Below are 24,602 nucleotides of genomic sequence, written 5' to 3'. Positions count from 1 at the left end.
CCTGCCGCGAGGCCCTCGCGGCCTAAATGTCCACGCCGGGGACATGCACTGCAGAGCTCACCAGGACCGTTGCCTCTGTCCAAAGGAGGATCCTGGAATCTCGGCCGAGGCCAGAGAACGCCAAGTCCACCCCTGGTGGTAGACATGCCACTGGTGTGTCATTGTCTGGATTCGAATTGGCAGGCTGCTGAGAATCCTTACCCAGTGAAGGAAAGACAGAAAGATGATCCTGAACTCGAGGACATTGATCGGCAAAGAGGACTCCTGCGCCGACCAACAACCCTGAAAGAACAGGAGGCAAAGCCCCGCGCTTCCGCCGAGCGGGCCGGCGTCCGTCGTCACCACCTGCCAGGGAACTGGAAGGAAGGATATGCTGTGAAGGATCCACTCTGGCATAAGAGAAGTGACCTCGGCCACCAGTCGAGGAACCGTTTGACCCAGAAAAACCGGATCGGACGATGCAGGGAGAAGACAGACATGTCCCCTGTGATAGAATAGCCTGCTGAAGAAGTCTTGAATGAAACGGCGAAGGTAAAATTGCTTCCGATGTTGCAACTAACCTCCTTAGGGCCTTTAAGGCCCATCGGAAAGGAGGGGAGCCGAAAACCCAGGAGCAAGCGAACTTCCTGACAAAGGAGGGATATCCTGTCTTCGGGAAGGAAGACTCTGGTCCGACAAGTGTCGAAGAACATGCCCGGAGATACGAGGCGCTTAACAAGACGGAACTTCTTCCTATTGACGAGCCACCTGCAACGGCTAGAATGTCGGGAAAGGTGGATAGACTTTCGGGAGCCTGAAGCCGAAATTCCTGAGCCTCCATGGAAGCGATTACTGAACGAGGTAATATCATCCTGAAGTGTCTCTGACGAAACTTCCTGTTCAGCAAATTGAGATCCGGACTAGGACGAACCTTGTCGTCCTCTGTCAGTACAAAAAGATTCGAAGAGAAGCCTGTGAACTGTTGAACCGTTCCTGTTCTGGGACGGGAACGATTACCCCGGATTTAAGGAGGGAAACAATGGTTCTAAAGAAACTCGGGACCAGAGCGGGGTCTCTTGGAGGTTGGGATTCGAAGACAACGATCCCAGGACCGTGAAATTAAGATTTTGTATCTAGAGGATACAAGTGCCCTGGCCCATGCATCCTCTACTGAGGAGACCCAGACGTCCCTGAGGAACAGAAGACGGTTGCCCAGCCTGAGAAACGGGCTGGGGTCTAGTCGTGGGTCATGCCTAGGTGGAACTTCCAGTCCAGGACCTGGAGAATCCACCTTAGGAGTAGCGGGCACACCAGGAAAGAGTGAGTCGAAGAATACCTTCTTCTCTTAACGTGCCTGTGGCCTCTGCTGATGCGAAGAAGGATCTGATGCCGCAAAACTTACGAAAAAGGTCGAAAAGACCGAAGTAGCGCCTAAGGGGAAGTAGGCGAGGTCTGGAGAAGGGGACTGGTGCCGCCAGTGGCGTCCTTAATAATTTGGTCCAGCTTGGAACTGAAAGGACGTGAACCTTTAAAAGGTAGGCTCGTAAGGGACTTCTTTGATGACTCTTGAGCCAAAACGGTGCGACGGCTGGCAACAACATTACTGGGCGCCTATGCGGCAGAAGACGCGACGTCCAGGGACCAAATTATTCCCCGGCGTGAGTAATCTGGGTGGCAAGTTCCGCCAGCCGGCCTGATGGAGCTCCAGCTTGAATGCCCCAATGGAGTTGTTTAGCCCCTCGGATACAGACTTCGAAACCCAAGTGGAAGCCAAAGCCGGGCATTGGGATGATGCGGCAGTTTCGAAAGCCGACTTCACGAAGGATTCCATGATCATATCGATGGAATCTTTCAGAGCCGCCCCACCGGACAGCGTAAGGACTGTGTTGGTGGCAAGTCTAGCAGCCGACGGATCCACAGGGGGAGAGGTCGTTCTCTAACGCCTCTCATTCTGGTTGGCAATGAGATCCGGAGGAAAGAGACATGAGACTCCAAGACGCTTGTCTCCTTGAGAACGTCTGGTCGAATTCGCTCTTTCTCTGGCCAGACGCTCCTCGAATTCAGGATGAGGAGCAAATACCTTGGGAGGTAGTTTAGACCGTCTAAACGAAACCGCCTGATCTGCGGGTTTCGTAGAGGAATCTTTGATGCCACAGGTCTGATTGGTCGCTCCAATGAGGCTTTGAACCATATCCCTCATGTTAGCGATTTGGTTCGAATCCGGACCCAAATTATCCTCTGAAGGCGCATCAGAGAAAGCCTCGCCTGACTCCGGGGGGAAAGACCAGGGGGAAGTCGACCACAGAGAAGGACCGTGGGGCGAAATGGACCAAGAAGAGAACTCAGACCGGCGTTCCTGTCTGGATCTTTCGCGGCCTGTATTAGAAGACTTGGACGGAGCTTCTTGCGACCCGCTGGCTACTACGGATGTCTGCAGGGGCAACCAATCAGGCACGGACACAAGGATCTGGGACACCCGTGTGAGATCCGCTACTGATAGAGACAGAGAGGATGGGGACTTTGCTCTGAGGCGGAGCAGCAGGGGGGAGGTCCTGGGCGGTGAGCATAATGTGGGTTGCTGCAGGCCTGCCTGAGAAAAGGTAGGAGGTCGGAAGCGACCTCCCTTAAAATTAGACCGAACGGGTCCGAGGAAAAAAATCAGAAGGGGAGAGTATCAGTCTGCGGTGCAGAGGTACTCACGGCAGACGCTGCGGTGGGCCTAAGGTGAACACGCAAAGTGTTAGACTAAGCCAGAAGAGGGAGGACAAAAGCGACTTCCCTTAAGATTAGACATGGCGAAGGAACCCCTGAAGAAGCCAGAAGGTTAGGGGACAGGAAAGCAGAGGAGAGAGTCAGTCTGCATCAGAGCTACTCACAACAGGTGATGGATGGAAAGCTGCACTCCATGATGTCGATGGTACTTAACGCAGGGGTGCAGGCAGACAGAGCAGACTTCTGGGACACTCTTCTGTCCGGGATCGGCTGCAATGCTGAACCGCAAGGGATGAGGACGCCAGGCTATGCGCTTTGAGGAGCCAGCGCCAGGTGGTCCCGATGCCGAAAAAACCCTTTCAGGGGCGCAGGAAAAAGTGGGCGGGGCTAACCGCCAGGCCAGGTGCACCAAGATGGCGCCGGGGCGGAGCTCGCCGATGAAAGCCGGGCGGGAGAAAAGCCCGCCTGAGGGAAAGGAAGTGAGGAGACGCGGCGCCGGAAGTAGGCCCCAGAAGAAGCCGGGGCCTAAATTTGGGGCCGGCGGCCGCCGGGGAGGGACGCGGTCGTCGGGAAAAAACGGTGCGGTGACCTTGCAAATACAGGCGCAGCGCGGCCGCAGGAGAAGGCGGCGCTGTTGCCTGCAAGGCCGCCGCTGCGGGAGAGAAAGTGCGGCCACAAAAAAGCGGCGCGGCTGCCTGCAAGGCAGCCACGCTGTGATAGAAAAGAAGTGCGGCTGCAGGAGGAAGCCAGTGCGGCTGCCAGAAAGGGGGCAGCGCCGGGGGAGGAAATGGCGCGGCTGGCTGCACGGCCGCGGCGCAGCGTCAGAACACAGTGCAGCAGGAAAAAGGCAGCGTGGTTACCTATAAGCCAGGCTCAGAGATGCGGCCACCAAAGTAGCGCGGCTGCCACGCGTGGGGCCAATAAGGCGCCAACCAGGCCAAGGCAGCCTGGGGAAAAACTGCGCAGCACTGAACTAGGACTGCTCCAGTGACCACCCCGGATTAGTGGAGGCTCTCAGGCGGAACAGCATGGGGGGGTATGTGGAATACTCACCTAAAATATCCCACGCCGTTCTGACTAACCTCAATCCGGGGAAGATATCAGACGTCCAGGGAGCTGGTGGACGACCTCGTCTCCTCCAACCGACAGGCTCTGGTGGGCGAGTGGGTGGGGGACGGAGCCAGGACCGGACTTCTGAGCACGCTTGTGTGCTAGGATCTTGGTCCTGGAGAGGGATCTATGAGGATACGGGGTGGCAGTACACGCCGTACTCATAGTCCGTATTGTGGGAGTACAGGTGTGACTGTTCACCCTGTATCCCTCCGGAAACCTGAAAAGAAACGACGCACATTGAGGTAGATAAGGGTCTAATGAAAGACCCGTGTCCACCTCCTACTGACACTAAGCTAAACTGAATATCCTACTTCCTGTCGGTGGGGTGTACACTGCAGAGGAGGAGCTAACTTTTTTATTTGCATAGTGTCAGTCTCCTAGTGGCAGCAGCATACACCCATGGTTCCTGTGTCCCCCAATGAAAGGCGATAGAGAAAGTACGATCTTCCCACATATAAAATTATATAGTCTACATGACAAACATGGAAAAAGAAGAAAAAAAAAACACCAATAATGTTGTTTTTTTCGTCTGGTCACCTCCCACCAAAAATTCCCAGAAAACATGTAGCCCATGTTGTCAGCTCGAGTGCGAATATGTTAATATTTCATCTGATGGGATCGATCTCATGGATGTAAAAAGCTGAATTTAGGCAGAATTTTCCTTAATCTGACAGTGAGCTTTCCTAAATGGAGACGTCGGCCACGGTCCAGCGTCCTACCTACCTTTTGTTTGGGGGACACTCGTGCGAACACCTGAGTGTGCGGGATGAGAGCGGCCAGCAGGTTGGCCCGGGTGGACTGCAGGTAGGACAGGCCCTCCCCGGTCAGGCAGAGGTAATACTTCTCAGTGAAGTCGGCCACAGAATCGGGGAACGCGGACAGCGATACTGCGCCATCGATGGATTGCCACCTCCAGTTGACATCTACGCAGGAGAAACGAGACATCTAGAAAAGTGAGCCAAGTGAACGTACTGGGATGAGGTTATCTGAGCATGCTCGGGTGCTAACCGAGTGACTTCAGCGTGCTCCATATTATGTTCCAGTCCCTGCGGCTGCATGTGTCATGGCTGTTCGACAGCCACAACACATGGAGGGATTGCCTGTTTATTAGACAGTCCCTCCATGTGTTGTGGCTGTCTAACAGCGAGACATGCAGCTGCGGGGATTAAAACATATTTATTAAGCACGCCGAAGACCCTGCTAGCACCCGAGCATGCTCAGATAACACCGTTATATAATGCATATGACATTTATATTACCTTTTATGCAATGATAAAATAAAACCCGACAACTCTGCAGTCTCTATTTCGCACTATTTACCGCGTGCGTTACTTTCTATTTTTATCTATTTACTTGTTTATGTGTGTATATGTATGTATGTATATATATATATATATATATATATATATATATATATATATATATATATATATATAATTTTTTTATTTTTTATCTATTTTAATTTCTTTCTTTTTTTTTTTTTTTTTAATTGGGAAAACGCGGAGGAGTTCAAGACATTTAGTTTTTGTACATTTTTTTTTCTTTCCTTTCACTTTTTGTTTTCCATACCTCTACAGGACTTGAGCCTGCAATCATTTGATCACTTGTATTATACATTGAGATGCTACAGACATGGACAGCGGCCTTTAAGTAGTTAGGTTAGCCCCCTTCAAGACGGAGCCCCTTTTTCGTTTTTGCGTTTCTGTTTTTCTTCCCCTTCTTCCCAGAGATATAACTTTTTTATTTCTCTGTCACTATGGCCATGTGAGGGCTTGATTTTTGTGGGACGAGTTGTACTTTTGAACGACACCATTGGTTTTACCATATAATGTACTCAAAAACAGGAAAAAAATTCCAAGTGCGGTGAGCAAAAAAAGTGCAATTCCACAACTGTTTTTGGGATTTATTTTTTTTACCATGTTCAACAAATGCTAACCTGCCATTATGATTCTCCAGGTCATTACGAGTTCATAGACACCAAACATGTCTAGGTTATTTTTTAATTAAGTGATAAAAAAAAAATCCAAAGTTTGTTAAATTTTTTTTTAAAAAGTGCCATTTTCCGATACTCGTAGCGTCTCCATTTTTCCTGATTTCGGGTCGGGTGAGGGATTATTTTTTGCGAGCCGAGCTGACAGTTTTAATGATACCATTTTGGTGCAGATACGTTCTTTTGATCGCCCGTTATTGCATTTTAATGCAATGTTGCGGCGACCAAAAAAAACATAATTCTGGGGTTTTGACTACGCTTTTTAGCAATCAGGTTAATCCTTTTTTTTTTTATTGATAGATCGGGCGATTCTGAACGTGGCAATACCAAATATGTGTAGGTTTGAGGTTTTTTCTTATTGTTTTACTTTGAATGGGGCAAAAGGGGAGTGATTTGAACATATATATATATATATATATATATATTTTTTTTTTTTTTTCATATATTTTTAAAAACATTTTTTTTTTACTTTTGCCATGCTTCAATAGTCTCCATGGGAGGCCAAAAGCTGCCATAATCCGATCGGCACTGCTACATACAGGCGATGATCATATCGCCTGTATGTAGCAGAATTGTTGACTTGCTATGAGCACTGACCACCGGGTGGCGCTCATGACAACTATAGGGGTCTGAAGGAGACCTCTGGTTGTCATGCCAACCCATCGGTGACCTGCGATCGTGTGTGTGGGGGAAGGGGTCACCGATGGGCAGATTTCCGGCGTGATTGCCGGAAGTGCATGTTAAATGACGCTGTGAATTTAAAGAGTTATTAGCTGTGGGCGGATCACGATTCCACTCGCGGCTGTTCCAGGCACTTGTCTGCTGTTCAAAACAGATAAGATGGTCCGGGGAAGATGTGGGCTCAGCCCCGGAGCCCACATCAAACGGGGGACATGACATGCGCTGTACCAGTACAACGCATGTCGTGAAGGGGTTAAAGGCAAGTCCTGGCTGTGTATCGCAGCTGGGCCGGCCAGGCTCAGCTCCTGAGCCCGCCCCATACACCCATACCCAATATACTAGCACGTTCTCTGTCGGAAAAGGGAGAAATTAAAGGCACAGTCTGATCTAAAATATAATGTTCTTAGTAATGAAGATAATAGAAGGAATTGTGGCCGTGGCACTGACCTTTAGGGTCATTACTAGGCTGGAGGATGAGCGTGTCCTCCTTCACGATGAAGCTGAGCTCCTGCGCCACGTGACAGGCGGTGAGAGGGTTGTCTCCAGTTATCATCACAACCTGCAAAAAGGGAGATTCGGTCAATCCGCTGCTCAGTGTTTGCAGCTTATCACATACCGTATATATCCGATGGGTGCCGGAGCGTAGGAATACACCCAGGTCAATAACACCATATACTGGGAAATAGATGATTCTTTACAGGATGCCTCTGCCATTCTCCTCCGGAGCCACTTACAGGTGATTCTCACTAAATTAGAAGATCATCAAAAGGTTAATTTATTTCAGTTCTTCAATACAAATAGTGAAACTCCTATATTCTATAGAGTCATAACACACAGAGTGATCTATTTCACGTGTTTATTTCTGTTAATGTTGATGATTATGGCTTACAGCCAATGAAAACCCAAAAGTCATTATCTCAGTAAATTAGAATACGTCATAACACCGGCTTGAAAAATGATTTTAATATCCGAAATGTTGGCTTACTAAAATGTATGATCAGTAAATGCACTCAATACTTGCTCAGGGCTCCTTTTGCATCAATTACTGCATCAATGCGGCGTGGCGTGGAGGTGATCAACATGTGGCACTGCTGAGGGGCTATGGAAGCCCAGGTTGCTTTGATAGCAGCCTTCAGTGCGTCTGCATTGTTGGGTCTGGTGTCTCATCTTCCTCTTGACAATACTCCATAGATTCTCTATGGGGTTAAGGTCAGGCGAGTTTGCTGCCAATCAAGCACAGTGATACTGTTGTTTTTACACCAGGTATTGGTACTTTTGGCAGTGTGGACAGGTGCCAAGTCCTGCTGGAGAATTAAATTTCCATCTCCATAAAGCTTGTTGGCAAAGGGAAGCATGAAGTGCTCTAAAATTTCCTGGTAGACGGCTGTGCTGACTTTGGTCTTGATAAAGCACAGTGGACCTATACCAGCAGATGACATGGCTTCCCAAACCATCACTGATTGTGGAAACTTCACACTAGACCTCAGCAGCTTGGATTGTGGCCTCCACTCTTCCTCCAGACTCTGGGATCTTGATTTCCAAATGAAATGCAAGATTTACTTTCATCTGAAAACGCCACCTGGGACCACTGAGCAACAGTCCAGTTTTTTTACTCCTTGGCCCAGGTAAGACGCTTCTGACATTGTCTATTGGCCATGAGTGGCCTGACAGAAGGAATGTGACACTTGTAGCCCATGTCCTGGATACATCTGTGTGTGGCGGCTCTTGAAGCAATGACTCCAGCAGCAGTCCACGCCTTGTGAATCTCCCCCAAATTATTGAATGGCCTTTTCTGAACAATCCTTTCAAGGCTGCGGTTATCCCGGTTGCTTGTGCACCTTTTTCTACCACACTTTTTCCTTTCATTCAACTTTCCATTAATATGCTTGGATTCAGCACTCTGAACAGCCGGCTTCTTTAGCAATGACCTTTTGTGGCTTCCCCTCCTTGTGGAGTGTGTCAATGACTGCCTTCTGGACATCTGTGGAGTCAGCAGTCTTCCCCATGATTGTGGAACTACTGAATTAGACTAAAGGTACCTTCACACATAACGATATTGTTAACGATATCGTTGCTTTTTGTGACGTAGCAACGATATCGTTAATAAAATCGTTATGTGTGACAGCGACCAACGATCAGGCCCCTGCTGGGAGATCGTTGGTCGCTGAAGAAAGTCCAGGACTTTATTTCGTCGCTGGACTCCCTGCAGACATCGCTGGATCGGCGTGTGTGACGCCGATCCAGCGATGTCTTCACTGGTAACCAGGGTAAACATCGGGTAACTAAGCGCAGGGCCGCGCTTAGTAACCCGATGTTTACCCTGGTTACCATTCTAAAAGTAAACAAACACAAACACTACATACTTACCTACCGCTGTCTGTCCTCCAGCGCTGCGCTCTGCACTCCTCCTGTACTGGCTGTGAGCGTCGGTCAGCCGGAAAGCAGAGCGGTGACGTCACCGCTCTGCTTTCCGGCCGCTGTGCTCACAGCCAGTACAGGAGGAGTGCAGAGAAGCAGAGCGCCGGGGACAGACAGCGGTAGGTAAGTATGTAGTGTTTGTTTTTTTTACTTTTAGGATGGTAACCAGGGTAAACATCGGGTTACTAAGCGCGGCCCTGCGCTTAGTTACCCGATGTTTACCCTGGTTACCGGCATCGTTGGTCGCTGGAGAGCTGTCTGTGTGACAGCTCTCCAGCGACCAAACAGCGACGCTGCAGCGATCCGGATCGTTGTCGGTATCGCTGCAGCGTCGCTTAATGTGAAGGGGCCTTAAGGGACCTTTATAAACGCTTAGGAAGCCTTGGCAGGTGTTTTGTTAATTATTCTAATTTACTGAGATAATGACTTTGGGGTTTTCATTGGCTGTAAGCCATAATCATCAACATTAACAGAAATAAACACGTGAAATAGATCACTCTGTAATGACTCTATAAAATATATGAGTTTCACTTTTTGTATTGAAGAACTGAAATAAATTCACTTTTTGATGATATTCTAAATTTAGTGAGAAGCACCTGTATCTCCCACAGACACGAAAAACCCAGGAGAAACACAAGAGGGACGGCCATGCTGCCTCCGGACATATTCATAGAATGGTAGAGTTGGAAGGGACCTCCTGGGTCGTCGTGTCCAACCCCCTGATCAATGCAGGATTCACTAAATCATCCAAGACAGATGTCTGTCCAGCCTCTGTTTGAAGACTTCCATTGAAGGAGAACTCACCGCCTCTGGTGGCAGCTTGTTCCACTCATTGATCATCCTAACTGTCAAAATTTTTTTCTAATATTAGATGTCTTAGACATACGGCCGACAATTATGGCAGCAAACCCCTAAACGTCATGCTCCACCTGAAACCACCACCGGTGACTTACATGGTGCGATGCGGTCTGGATCTCTTTGATGACGGCTTTGGAGTCTGCTTTCAGAGGACAGGACACCACGATGAAGCCGGCAAACCTCAGATCACACTCCAGGGTCTCCCTTTTGATTTCACGAATCTAAAAAGTGATGAAGGGAAAGTGGATCCATCATACTCATCAAGGATCCTATAAAACGAGTCGCCGGTAGGACAAAGCAGTAAAGTCCCTTTAAAAACCTGCGATATAAGAAAAAAGCCCTGAGCTGCACGTCAATCATTGAATTCAGGTTTCTCATTCAGGCCAATCCCCCCCCCCCCACCGGGGATAACATTTGGCCCCATTGCCTCTGGGGTATAACATCAGGCTCCTCGGCCCACCAGTATACAACATCGGCCCCCTACAATGCTGTCTGCCTTTGCTAACATATGACTTAAGTGGAAGGAACCACAGCAACTCAGCCATGAAGTGGAGGCCTGGAAACATTACAGAGTTGGGGGCAGAGTGCTGAGGAACAGAGGGGAAAAAAATGGTCACCAACACTCTGCTGACTAACGGCAGAGCATAGACCGCCTCTGGTAATAACATTAGCGCAAACACTGCACCCCCGCTGGGAGTTTCATGGCCGAGCAGCTACATTCAGCCGTACATCACAAAGCACAATGCCGAGCGTCGGATGGAGTGGTGTAAAGACGCCACCACTGGACTCTGGAGGAAACATGTTCTGTGCAGTGATGGATCGCACTTTTCTGATGGAGGAGTCTGGGTTTGGTGATTCCAGGAGAACGTTACCCCCCGACTGCATTGTGCCCACTGTAACAGATGGTGGAGGAGGGTAATCCTATGCACTGTTATCAGGGGTCGGCATTGGGCCTTAGTTCCAGTGAAGGGAAAATGTAACACTTCAGCACAAGACAATAAATGTAGGTTCCAGGTTTGTGGGAACAGTTTTCGGAAGACCCTTTTCTGTTCCCCTTGACTGTGCCCAGTGCATGAGGTCCATACAGACATGGAGGGGGGGAGGTTGGAGGAAGAACCTGACCGGCTGCACACAGCCCGGACCTCCGCCCCATCTAACACCAGTAAAGGAGACTACCTGCCTCCCCGCAACATCAGGGTCTGACCTCAGAAATGCTCAAAAATTCCCATCGAGGCCTCCAAAATCTTTCAAAAAATGGAAATATAATGTGTAAAGGGGCCGGCTCGATAGTAATGTCTATGAATGGGAGGCCAGAAAAGCCCCTGTGGTGTAATGTGGAGGGGGCACATACTTTTCTCCATATAGTGTTTAGTCTCCCCACCCCCGCTGTATGCGATACACATTTTTCCAGGACTCACATGTGGTTTGTGCCATTACCTGCTGATGACTGAGGTGCCCGAGCTCTCTGTACCCCAGGGCGAGGACCCGCGCCCCTTCTCTGGAGATCTCCGTGTGCACTTGGTTATAATACTCCGGACAATGAGAGAACTGAAAAACAACGGCGGCGGCTTATTTACTGCACCAAACACCATAACTACACGTCATCACGTATGCGAGGGAGCGGTGAGGACTTCCTGATCGCTGAGGGTCCGAGAGATTGTGGTTAATACCATAAAATCTACACTCCAGAAACACAGTTTTTCGGTCATCTTAATCCCTCCCCCCCAAAAAAAGCAATCAAAATGTGTGTACTCCAAAATGGTAGCAAAAAACGAGCCCCCAGTGAGCGCCAGCCAGGCAGCTCCACCGACAGATACTGAAAATAAAAAAAGACCGGGGTGTGTTTGGTGTCGCCATAATCGCACCGATCCGGAGAATCGTGTTATTGGGTCATTTTTACCACATGAAGACGAAGAATAAAATGAGAAAAAAAACTTTGGCAAAATTGCGAGGTGAATGGTGGATCCTGTGTTATCTACTGTATATAGAGGTGTAATCAGTCATTGTACAGGAGGAGGAGGTGAGCTGTGATATCACCTATTATGAATGGTGGATCCTGTGTTATCTACTGTGTATAGAGGTGTAATCAGTCATTGTACAGGAGGAGGAGGTGAGCTGTGACATCACTAATTGTGAATGGTGTATCCTGTGTTATCTACTGTATATAGAGGTGTAATCAGTCATTGTACAGGAGGAGGAGGTGAGCTGTGACATCACTAATTGTGAATGGTGTATCCTGTGTTATCTACTGTATATAGAGGTGTAATCAGTCATTGTACAGGAGGAGGAGGTGAGCTGTGACATCACTAATTGTGAATGGTGTATCCTGTGTTATCTACTGTATATAGAGGTGTTATCAGTCATTGTACAGGAGGGGGAGGTGAGCTGTGACATCACCTATTGTGAATGGTGGATCCTGTGTTATCTACTGTATATAGAGGTGTTATCAGTCATTGTACAGGAGGAGGAGGTGAGCTGGGACATCACCTATTGTGAATGGTGGATCCTGTGTTATCTACTTTATATAGAGGTGTTATCAGTCATTGTACAGGAGGAGGAGGTGAGCTGGGACATCACCTATTGTGAATGGTGGATCCTGTGTTATCTACTGTATATAGAGGTGTTATCAGTTATTGTACAGGAGGGGGAGGTGAGCTGTGACATCACCTATTGTGAATGGTGGATCCTGTGTTATCTACTGTATATAGAGGTATTATCAGTCATTGTACAGGAGGAGGAGGTGAGCTGTGACATCACCTATTGTGAATGGTGGATCCTGTGTTATCTACTGTATATAGAGGTGTTATCAGTCATTGTACAGGAGGAGGTGAGCTGTGACATCACCTATTGTGAATGGTGGATCCTGGGTTATCTACTGTATATAGAGGTGTTATCAGTCATTATACAGGAGGAGGAGGTGAGCTGTGACATCACCTATTGTGAATGGTGGATCCTGTGTTATCAGCTGTATATGGAGGTGTTATCAGTCATTGTACAGGAGGAGGAGGTGAGCTGTGACATCACCTATTGTGAATGGTGGATCCTGTGTTATCTACTTTATATAGAGGTGTTATCAGTCATTGTACAGGAGGAGGAGGTGAGCTGGGACATCACCTATTGTGAATGGTGGATCCTGTGTTATCTACTGTATATAGAGGTATTATCAGTCATTGTACAGGAGGAGGAGGTAAGCTGTGACATCACCTATTGTGAATGGTGGATCCTGGGTTATCTACTGTATATAGAGGTGTTATCAGTCATTATACAGGAGGAGGAGGTGAGCTGTGATATCACCTATTGTGAATGGTGGATCCTGTGTTATCAGCTGTATATGGAGGTGTTATCAGTCATTGTACAGGAGGAGGAGGTGAGCTGTGACATCGCCTATTGTGAATTGTGGATAGTGTTAGCTACTGTACACAGAGTTGTAACCCATCGTGGTAACCCTGCCTCTGATGATAATGAGCCTGCTGAAGAATTTTCCTCAAAGAAAAGGAAGTATCAGTGTAAACAAGCCTCAGAGGCCAGTGGACATCAATATCTGATGCTTTACCCCATGTGGGGGGTCTACCAGCAGAGTCCCCCCACTAATCTCTTGCAGTCCCTTTAGGAGGGTGCCGGTCACTCACCATCTTGTGCAGAGTCTCAGGAGCTCCCTTTACGGTGGCCACACAGCACAGATCGGTGGTCCCGGGCCGCTCGTACGAGGCCAGCACAGACATGCGCTTCAGCGAGCTGGCAAAGTGGAATCGCTGGTGGATTTTCAGGCCTTGGGTCTTAATGCCGCGAGGGAAAACCTTCTCATCTGTTGGTGGCGCAAAGTGATTTAGGCCAAGAGAGAAACCATTCCTGACCCCGCTGACGGAGGACGCGCTGCTTACCTTTGGTGAGGGCCCAGTCCACCGCGGTCAGCATGGCCTTCTCCAGAGGGTCTCCCACCAGCGTGCCGTCATCCAGCTGCACCAGGGAGTGACAGGTGGCCACGACTCGGTGCGTGTCGATGGGGATGTCCGAGATGGGCGTTATGTCCTTTCCATCTCTGCGGGCAGAGAACAGCGGCCATCACTCTCCCCAAAGCCCAATGCTCAAGGACGGAGACAAGTCTCCAGACGCTTACCCCAATTTTCTCCTTTAACTACTTTCGCGCTTTTTTTTCCTCCCCTTTTTTTTTTTGACAGTCAAAACTTGTTATTTTTCTTATTCACGTAGGCGAATAGGGGCTTAGTTTTAGGAGAACAAACTGTAGTTCTGTCATTTATATTTTTACCATAAAAACGTACTGAAAAATGGGAAAAAAAATGTGGCAAAATGGTGAAAAAAACCAAACAAAACGAAAACATCCTGCCAACATGATTCTCCAGGTCAGTACAATTACAAAAATGCTAAACTTAATTTTATTTATTTGTTTTTTTTACTTAAGGGATTAAAAAAAACATCTGAACTTTGTAAAAAAAAAACAACAAAAAAATAATAATAATTCTAATAATTTGGCTCATGCAGCCATTTTCTGGGACAAGTAATTTTTTTATTTTTTCTGTCAACTGAGCCATTTTGGGGCTTTTAATGACACCATTTTGGGATATGTAGGACATTCTGATCATTTTTTTTTTTTTTTGCATTATTTTTATAGAGATGTCCTGATCAATATAAATAAATCCCGTAAATAAATAAAATAAATTAGAACATTTCCAACTCTGGGGATTTTATTTTTTTTTTTTTTTGTGATTTACATTTACCAACAAAAATTCAAAAATTTTATTTTTTTCTTAACTGTGTTTAGTCCCCTTAGGATCGTCTGTTCATTATACCACAGTATTGCCGTATGTCTTCAAAATGGCGCTTTATGTAGACGAGCCACAGGCAGAGCTTCACAGCAGGGCAAGACGGCAACCAGTGGGGACTTCATTAGACCCTTCGCCTTGGGCATGTTGAAATTGGGTAATGGGGGTGCGATGGAAGGTGAGACAAGCACACATCAGCAATTACGCCATTTAAATGTCCGTGTCAGTGATTGACAGCAGCATTTAAGAAGCTGATCAGCAGCGATTGGAGCTGGCGCAGGTTACTGCTGTTACAGGCAGACGCTGGCTGTACGATACAGCCAACATCTGCCTGGTAACCTGATGCAGGACGTACTCTTACATATTACGTAGAGACCTGGTAAAGGGTTAGCTTTGAAGATCTTTTGTGGACCACGCTAAAGAACTTACTTGAGTCCGGCCACCCCCCGCACTACGAGGCTGTCGCTGGTCAACGTCCCGGTCTTGTCGAAGCAGCAGATCTCCACCTTGCCGGCGAAGGGGATTCGGAAGGGCTCCGTACAGTACACGTCTGAAATGACGAGAGGTTACGTGGGATTGGTTGGGACTGATAAATCTGCTGATTGTTACGGTGTCGGTGCCCAGGGCGAAACTCACAGAGTTTGGCCAGAGCGATCAGCGAGGTGTTGACTGCCAGGGAGAGCTCTATGGGGAGCTCCGGAGGGACCACCGAGGTCAGGATGAGCGTGCACTCCAGGAACAGCTTGTAGCGATTCCGACTGGGATCCTTAGTACCTGGATAGAGATCACAGCGGTCAGCGTCGCGGTCCGGGCAGGGAAAGACCATGAAAAGTTAGGAGCATTGACAGCAGCATCGAAAGTTCCCCTATGAATCACAAAAAATAAACTAACCTTCCCCCTCTGTCTAGTATTGCAGCTTAGCCTTAGTCAACCCCTTCCTGCATATAATTTTCCTTTTTAAACTTGTGGGTTTTTTTTTTCCTCCCTTTCTTTAAAGTGCCCAAAAATTGGTCAGAGTTCTAGTTTTTGAACCCCATTAATTTTACCATATGAAAAAATTAGGAAAAAAAATGAAAGAGGGTTAAAAATAGTGATAAAAGGACCTGTAGCTTTTGTCGTTACTATTTTGTGATAAATACTACGCATGGATCTTTTTTTTTTTTTTTTTTGAAGGGGCAAAAACAGCAATTCTGATGTTTAATTATCTATTTTTTTTTTTACTTTACAGAATTTACTGTAGGGGATAATTTTATATTTTCATACAACTGGGTGTGGTTCTCAAGAACAAACCCACAGAGTATTCTTGAGAACCGCACCCAGTTTGCTAAAAAGGACTACGATTTATAAAGAGAGAAGAGAGGGACGCATCTCGGGAACGGAGAGGGGCAGGAACAAAAGAACAACAACACCGGATTCGGGAGAACAGCGGCGTTTATACCAGGTTAAAAAATATATTATATTATATTTATAGCAAGTGTTAGGTTCTCTTTAAAGGGGACATTTGCGGGGGTGGCGATCTAAAAATATATATTTTTTGACTTTTCATATTTTTGGGAAAAAAAGTGTTGGTGTTGGCGGGGGGGATTAAATACTGTAAGTTATTATTACAAATAAAATATTCAAACTTTTTGCCTATTTTTTAGTTCCCATAGGGGCCTTGAAACTGCGGTCATTTGATCCCTTGTACTGTACACCGCAATACAGCAGCATATAATAATCACAATCTCCTACTAAAGCCCCCCATCTGCCATGGTGGTGCATCGGTATCCCACAATCCCAGGGGTTGGAATCCACAAATTATTATTACCCATTGGTGGTAAATTGCCAAGTTGTGAGGAACTGCATTACCAGACAGACCAAAGACTACAGGGGCAATTTTTTTAGGCAGAAAAGTACTAATTACATTGACGGATATGTAAAAAACATTAATTTTGATGTTACTTAATGTAGTAATGTAGCGAAGGGGGGAAAAAAAAGGAAATTTTATGAAATTCACACATTTTGTAAAAGAAAAAATAAACTAAAAAATTATCTAAAGAAAAATTCAATGTCAACCAACGTGGGGCTCGAACCCACGACCCTGAGATTAAAGGGAACCTGTCACCCCGAAAATCGCGGGTGAGGTAAGCCCACCGGCATCAGGGGCTTATCTACAGCATTCTGTAATGCTGTAGATAAGCCCCCGATGTTACCTGAAAGATGAGAAAAAGACGTTAGATTATACTCACCCAGGGGCGGTCCCGCTGCTGGTCAGGTCAGATGGGTGTCTCTGGTCCGCTGCGGCGCCTCCCATCTTCTTTCCATGACGTCCTCTTCTGATCTTCAGTCACGGCTCCGGCTCCGGCGTACTTTGTCTGCCCTGTTGAGGGAACAACAAAGTACTGCAGTGCGTAGGCGCCGGAAAGGTCAGAGAGGCCCGGCGCCTGCGCAATGCAGTACTTTGCTCTGCCCTCAACAGGGCAGACAAAGTACGCCTGCGCCGGAGCTGTGGCTGAAGATCAGAAGAGGACGTCATGGAAAGAAAATGGGAGGCGCCGCAGCGGACCAGAGACGCCCATCCGACCTGACCAGCAGTGGGACCGCCCCTGGGTGAGTATAATATAACGTCTTTTTCTCCTCTTTCAGGTAACATCGGGGGCTTATCTACAGCATTATAGAATGCTGTAGATAAGCCCCTGATGCCGGTGGGCTTACCTCACCCGCGATTTTCGGGGTGACAGGTTCCCTTTAAGAGTCTCATGCTCTACCGACTGATCAGAATGTTAAACTAAGGCTACGTTCACATTTGCAGGGCGTCGGGCGCAGCCGCGGCGACGCATGCATCACGCGCCCCTATATTTAACATGGGGGGCCCATGGACATGCGTTGTGTTGCGTTTTGTGACGCATGCGTTTTTTTGGCGCAAGCGTCAGGGCGCAGAGGACGCAGCAAGTTGCATTTTTTTTGCGCTATAAAAATGAACGCATGTGTCACAAAACGCTGCGTTTTGCTGCATTTTGCGTGTGTTGTGCGTTGCGTCGCCGATGCATCGCCCAACAACGCAAATGTGAACGTAGCCTTAGTACCTCATGTTTAGTTCTATATATTTTGCCTCGCCGCTTTAGATCAAGGTATGATTTTTGCAGGTGCAGTTCATGCTTTTTTTTTGTGCTAAACAATACATATTTATATATATTTTATTTTTATTTCTATTTATGGCAAGTGTTAGGTCCTCATTGAAGAGACAATTTTTAAATACAATTCTTGTACGTTTTTTTTTTGATAATTGTCATGTCTAATATACATAAACTATAATTTTTCACTTTTGCCAGTAGGGACCAGCACAATGGGAAGATTATATGGATATGTGGGATCAAGCTGGTTTGAAAGGAGATGTTAAAACAAAAAAAAAAAAAAAAGCTTGATTTAAAGTTTAGTCAGCATAGAAATTCGTCACCTTCATATCAGAACTTTTACACAAAGTAGAAAGCTCCCAAAGAGCAGAAAAAATATATCATATCTGCCTACACAATAACAAATCCTGTACTTGCATTGATGGATTCACAAGCGGTGTCATTTTACAACATACGGATTCTGCTGCACACCGTGTGTGAATGTCTGGCAAAATTTCCACCCAGAAAAATATGTCGCCCAACGTGGGGCTCGAACCCACGACCCTGAGATTAAGAGTCTCATGCTCTACCGACTGAGCTAGCCGGGCTGGTGACCACTATTGGTGCCAACTAATCTGAAGGTCAGTACAGTACGACAATCACAGCATGTCAATCACTTGCATAATCAAAAGTGATCAAAAGCAGTAATTTGGTGTCGCAGTAAGGAAACCATGGTTGGTTCAACTTTTAGGCCAGGTTCCCTTGGAGTTTTTGCAAACAGATCGGCTCCAAGCTAAGCCAGGTTCAGACAGTACGTGGCAGACGCTGGCTGCGTTACACGTCCGGCATCTGTCTAACAGCAGTGGCCAGAAACAGCTCAGATCGAACGCTGCTCCTAACCATTTTGATGCCACGCAGGAAGCCCCCCACTACTGATGTGCGGTGGGCTTCGGCCTTGGCCCGATAGGCTTCCAGAATGACAGAGCATATCCAGGGTGGGTGAGACGGAGGAGTAAAGTCGCCTGTTCTGATTCCCGGTCCGTGGAGAAAGAAAAGGTAAAAACAGTAGACCCCCGTGGTCTTCTAATTTCATACATGGAATTTTTCTGCTTTTTAACAAAAAATAAAATTACGTCGAAATGTGCAAAAATAAAAATAAAAAATTATATAAATACACACATTTTGTAAGTAGTAGTAAACTATTGGAAAATTATATTTTTACACATATTGAATATATTTTTTTATTTTTTGACTTTTCATATTTTTGGGAAAAAAAGTGTTGGTGTTGGCGGGAGGGATTAAATACTGTAAGTTATTATTAAAAATAAAATATTCAAACTTTTTGCTTATTTTTTAGTTCCCATAGGGGCCTTGAAACTGTGGTCATTTGATCCTTTGTACTACACTGTGTTCCAAATTATTATGCAAATTGGATTTAAGTGTCAAAGATTTAATTGTTTTGTTTTTCAAATAAACTCGTGGATGGTATTGTGTCTCAGGGCTCAATGGATCACTGAAATCAATCTTAAACACATGTGATAATTAGTTTTCCAGGTGATTCTAATGAAAGGAAAACTACTTAAAATGATGTTCCACATTATTAAGCAGGTCACAGGTTTCAAGCAATATGATAAATAAAAAGGATCTCTCTGCTGCTGAAAAGCGTTAAATAGTGCAATGCCTTGGACAAGGTATGAAAAAATTAGATATTTCACAAAAACTTTGTGATCATCATACTGTGAAGAGATTTGTGACTGAAACAGAGCACAGACAGAGTTCATGCATATGAAGGCATAATGAGGAAGGTTTCTGCCAGACAAATTCATTGGATTAAGAGAGCAGCTGCCAAAATACCATTACAAAGCAGCAAACTGTTATTTGAAGCTGCTGGTGCCTCAAGGTGTTGGATCACCTCAAGGTGTAGGATCCTTCAAAGGCTTGCTGTGGTGCATAAACCTACTATTCGGCCACCGCTAAACAGTGTTCACAAGCAGAAACGGTTGCAGTGGGCCCAGACATACATGAAGACTAATTTTCAAACAGTCTTGTTTACTGATGAGTCTCGAGCAACCCTGGATGGTCCAGATGGATGGAGTAGTGGATGGTTGGTGGATGGCCACCATGTCGCAACAAGGCTGCGACATCAGCAAGGAGGTGGAGGAGTCATGTTTTGGGTCGGAATCATGAGGGAACAGCTGTAGGGCCCTTTATGGTTCCTTCCTGAAGGTGTGAAAATGACCTCTGCAAAGTATTTAGAGTTTCTGACTGACAACTTTCTTCCATGGTCTAAAAGCAGAAACGTGCCTTCAGGAGCAAAATCATCTTCATGCTGACAATGCCCCATCTCATGCTGCAAAGAAACCTCTGAGTCATTGGCTGCTATGGGCATAAAAGGAGATAAACTCATGGTGCGGCCACCATCTTCCCCTGACCTCAACCCTATAGAGAACCATTGGAGTATCATCCAGCACAAGATCTATGAGGGTGGGAGGCCGTTCACATCAAAACAGCAGCTCTAGGAGGCAAAGAAATACAAGCAGAAACTCTCCAAAAACTCAAGAATGCAAGAATTGTGAAGGTGATACCAAAGAAGGGGTCCTATGTAACTTGGCCTGTTAGGAGGTTTTGGAGTTAAATAGCTTTTTTGATCAGTGAATGTGACCTCCTAATGCTGCAAATTCCACAAATGAGCATTTTCAGTTCTTTAAAACATATCAAATGTATAGAAATTCTACTGTGCCTAATAATTTGGAACACTGCATTGTGAGTTTTTATTCATTTTGGAGATTATACGGTTATCATTGGGAGGTTTCTTTAATAAAATTCGATGTATACTCCAACGGGTGATGATTTTTATTAGACTGACTGTCATTTGCACCGACCATTTAGGAAAATCCGAGAAAAATGTCATCTGCATAATAATTTGGAACACAGTGTATACACCGCAATACAGCAGCATATAATAATCACAATCTCCTACTTAAGCCCCCCATCTGCCATGGTGGTGCATCGGTATGCCACAATCCCAGGGGTTGGAATCCACAAATTATTATTACCCATTGGTGGTAAATTGCCAAGTTGTGAGGAACTGCAATACCAGACAGACCAAAGACTACAGAGGCAATTTTTTAAGCAAAAAGTACTAATTACATGGATGTATATGTAAAAACAGCATTAATTTTGATGTTACATTAAAGCGAAGGGGGAATTTTATAAATTCACACATTTTGTAAAAAAAATAAAATAAACTTAAAATATAAACAAAAATATATAGGATATGGGAAAATAAAATTTACAAATATTGCATATATACAGTGCCGGCAAAAAAATTCTTTACGCTTGCGCAGCAAAAACAGGATTTTGCTTACCGTAAAATCTGTTTCTTGGAGCCTCCAAAACCTTTACATGTAAAATCCACATCATAATTTCACTTTTTAAAAGTGTACACAATGGGGGAGAGAATAAAAACTGTCTAATATTAAAGCTGGCTTTGTTGCAAATATCAACCAATCAACGCTCAGTTTTCACTTCTCTGGTAAAGCGAAAGCTGCACTCTGATTGGTTGTTATGTGCAGCCCAGCCAGTTTTGTATTAGGCAGTCTTTTATTATCTCCCTCAGTTTTTTATTATCTCCCACAATGGGTCAAAAGAAGCTTAAAATGGAAGAGAAATCCCGTGCCTTGACTCTGCTCGAGAAGGGGGATTCAGTGATTGCTGTAGCTAGAGATCTGGGAGTGTCAAGAGAAGCAATTTATCAACTGAAGCGGTCGGCGGCATCATTGCCTCCTGGGATGGTACCGCAGAGGAAGTCAGGCTCTGGTGCACCTAAGAAGTTCTTCACCAAGGACTGATAAGCTTCTGAAGCATGAAGTGATGTCACAACCTTCTATAACTGCCGTTGAACTAAAAAACAAGTACCCTGTGCTCCTCCAGAACATCGCAACTAGGACAATTCGTCACCGCCTGCAGAAGGACCTGGGTCTACCAAGTTGCCGTGCCGCAAAGAAGCCCCTGCTCACAGCAGCAATGAAGAAGAACAGGCTTGCCTTTTGTAAGAAATATCAAGATTGGACATCTGAAGAGTGGAAGAAAGTGATGTTTAGTGATGAGAGCACTTTCAGGGTGGTCAGTGGAGGCTCAAAGGTCATGCGTCGTCCGAGTACCGTGTCACGGTATGACCCAAAATATACAGGTGCTGAAGACACTGTGGGTAAACATGGACTCCACATACTTAGCCAGCGTTGCTGAATCCATGCCTAAACGACTGCAGATGGTGATAAAATGTAAGGGTGACATGACAAAATACTAATTGTAATAAAATATCCACAATAAAACACTTGAATCCACTTGAATATTAAGATTTTGTGGTTTCATTGAACTTGTAAAGATTTTTTTTTGCCGACACTGTAAGTTAAGAAAAGAGGGATTTTTGGTTCTTACCGTAAAATCTCTTTCTTGGAGCCTTCATTGGGGGACACAGGTAACCATGGGTGTATGCTGCTGTCACTAGGAGGCTGACACTATGCAAATAAAGAAGAAGTAACTCCTCCCCGGCAGTATACACCCTCCGACAGGCACCAGGCAACTCAGTTGGTACAAAAGCAGTAGTAGAAACAGGTAATATAAAACTCAACCTATGTACCAACCCACAACAACAGCACGTTGGCCAACACGGTACAACTTCAAGGGAGGGTGCTGTGTCCCCCAATGAAGGCTCCAAGAAAGATTTTACGGTAAGAACCAAAAATCCCTCTTTCTTTCTCGCCTCATTGGGGGACACAGGTAACCATGGGGCGTCCAAAAGCAGTCCCTAGGGCGGGATATTCTGCAAAAAAGAGGAGTTAGTTCGCCGGTCAGAAACCGCCGCCTGCAGTATCCTCCTACCCAGGCTCGCGTCCGCAGAAGCCTGAGTATGCACCTTGTAGAATTTGACAAAGGTGTGAATAGATGACCACGTTGCGGCCTTGCAAACCTGCGAGGCCGATGCTTGGTGACGAACTGCCCAGGAAGCTCCCACAGCCCGGGTAGAGTGAGCCTTCACCCCCGACGGAGGCCGATTGTCTTGAACACGGTATGCCTCCAGAACCGCCCAACGTATCCAACGAGCAGTTGTGGACTTGGAGGCGGGGAGCCACTTTCGACGCCCTTCCGAGACGACGAACAGAAAAATCGGCCTGACGAAAGGAGGCAGTTCTGGCAAGATAAATTCGGATAGCCCTGACCACATCCAACTTGTGAAGAGATTTCTCCAAGGGATGAACCGGGGAAGGGCACAAAGGAAGGGAGGACAATGTCCTCATTGATGTGAAAAGCCGAAACCACCTTTGGTAGAAAGGAAGGAACCGGATGAAGAACCACTTTGTCCTGATGCAGGACTAGAAAGGGAGAACGAGAGGATAATGCCGCCAGCTCCGACACTCTTCTAATGGAGGTGATGCTACCTTCCCGGATAGAAGCGAGAAGGAAATGTCCTGAATCGGTTCAAAGGGCGTACGCTGGAGGACGTCCAAAACGAGGTAGAGGTCCCAAGGCTCGACAGGAGGACGATAAGGTGGAGCTATATGAGCGACCCGCTGGATGAAGGTCCGCACCTGAGGCAGAGAGGCCAGGTCTCTTTGAAAAAGAATGGACAGAGCAGAAATCTGACCCTTCAAGATGCTAAGGGAAAGACCCGAATCTAGACCCGCTTGAAGGAAACTGAGAAGGGATGGAAGGGAAAAGGTCATAGGAAACAGATTGTTGTCCTGACACCACAGGAAAAAAAGCCTTCCAACACCTGTGGTAAATACGTGAGGAAGCCGGTTTTCTCGCCCTTATCATAGTCTGGATGACGCTATGAGAAAAACCCGCGTCCTTCAGGACCGCGGCCTCAACGGCCATAACGTTAAATTCAGAGACCGAGAATTCGGGTGGAAGAGGGGGCCCTGCGAAAGAAGGTCCGGACGATCCGGAACGTCCGATAGCATGTTCACCAGTTCCGCATACCAGGCCCTGCGAGGCCAATCTGGAGCTACTAAGAGCACGGGAACCCCTTCTGTCTTGATCTTTTTTACGACCCTTGGGATCAAGGGGAGGGGTGGAAACAGATTGGGCATCTGGAACTGGGTCCACGAGATCACGAGAGCGTCGCATCCGACAGACATCGGATCCCGAGATCTGAAGACGTACTGGGGAACCTTGTAGTTTGCCCCGGAAGCCATCAAGTCGACGTCTGGAACGCCCCACCGCTGGCAAAACTGGCTGAAGACTGCGGGAAGAAGAGACCACTCGCCGCCACGATGCCCTGACGACTCAGAAAGTCGGCTTCCCAATTGTCCACTCCTGGGATGTGGACGGCTGACAGAGAGGGAACGTGACCCTCCGCCCATCGCAGAATTTTTGCCACTTCCGCCATGACTTGCCTGCTGCGAGTCACTCCCTGATGGTTTATGTAAGCCACGGCTGTGGCATTGTCCGACTGAATGCGGACCGGTTTCCCTTAAAGGAGAGAATCCCAGCGGAAGAGGGCTAGGAAGATGGCTCTGATTTCCAAGAGGTTGATTGGGAGCCACGCCTCCTGAGCAGTCCAGCGGCCCTGGGCCGTGAGGTGGAGGAAAACCGCCCCCCAACCTTGGAGGCTGGCGTCGGTGGAGATCACCTGCCAGCGGGGAGGGAGAAATGACCTCCCGCGCAGAATGGAGATGGACAGCGTCCACCAAGAGAGACTGTTTCACCCTGGGCGAGAGGCGAAACGGACGATCCAGGGAAAGTGGGTTCCTGTCCCAGGCAGACAGAAGGGCCAGCTGGAGGGGACGAGAGTGGAACTGAGCATAGGGGACCGCTTCCATGGACCATTTTCCCCAGAACCCTCATGGCGAGGCGGAGAGACAGAGGATTCGGGCTGAGCCTGAGAGGTATCGAATTCCATGCCCAGGAACTCCAGGCGCTGAGTTGGAATCAGGAAAGATGTCTGATAATTGATTATCCAGCCGAGGTGAA

General features: G+C 46.8%; 1 protein-coding gene and 1 non-coding gene across 2 annotated transcripts in view; both read right to left on the bottom strand.

Moving 5' to 3' along the window:
* ATP13A1 (ATPase 13A1) overlaps positions 1-24,602 on the bottom strand; it is a 46,915-nt gene that overhangs the window by 7,527 nt on the left and 14,786 nt on the right. Inside the window, exons 11-18 of the mRNA XM_069767059.1 lie at positions 15,169-15,306; positions 14,962-15,082; positions 13,633-13,790; positions 13,381-13,556; positions 11,189-11,299; positions 9,847-9,972; positions 6,923-7,034; positions 4,528-4,727 (exon numbers count right to left, since the gene is read on the bottom strand). Of these exons, the coding sequence (XP_069623160.1) occupies positions 4,528-4,727; positions 6,923-7,034; positions 9,847-9,972; positions 11,189-11,299; positions 13,381-13,556; positions 13,633-13,790; positions 14,962-15,082; positions 15,169-15,306 (1,142 nt within the window). The remainder of the gene's footprint in view (positions 1-4,527; positions 4,728-6,922; positions 7,035-9,846; positions 9,973-11,188; positions 11,300-13,380; positions 13,557-13,632; positions 13,791-14,961; positions 15,083-15,168; positions 15,307-24,602) is intronic.
* TRNAK-CUU (transfer RNA lysine (anticodon CUU)) lies at positions 18,160-18,232 on the bottom strand. The gene has a single exon. It is a non-coding gene; the product is annotated as a tRNA-Lys (tRNA).

The sequence above is a fragment of the Ranitomeya imitator genome, chromosome 4 (genome assembly GCF_032444005.1).
Source record: "Ranitomeya imitator isolate aRanImi1 chromosome 4, aRanImi1.pri, whole genome shotgun sequence".
In the NCBI taxonomy this organism is placed as follows: domain Eukaryota; kingdom Metazoa; phylum Chordata; class Amphibia; order Anura; family Dendrobatidae; genus Ranitomeya; species Ranitomeya imitator.
The sequence above is the reverse complement of the archived record's forward strand: the minus strand, read 5'-3'. Positions and strand labels throughout refer to the sequence as shown.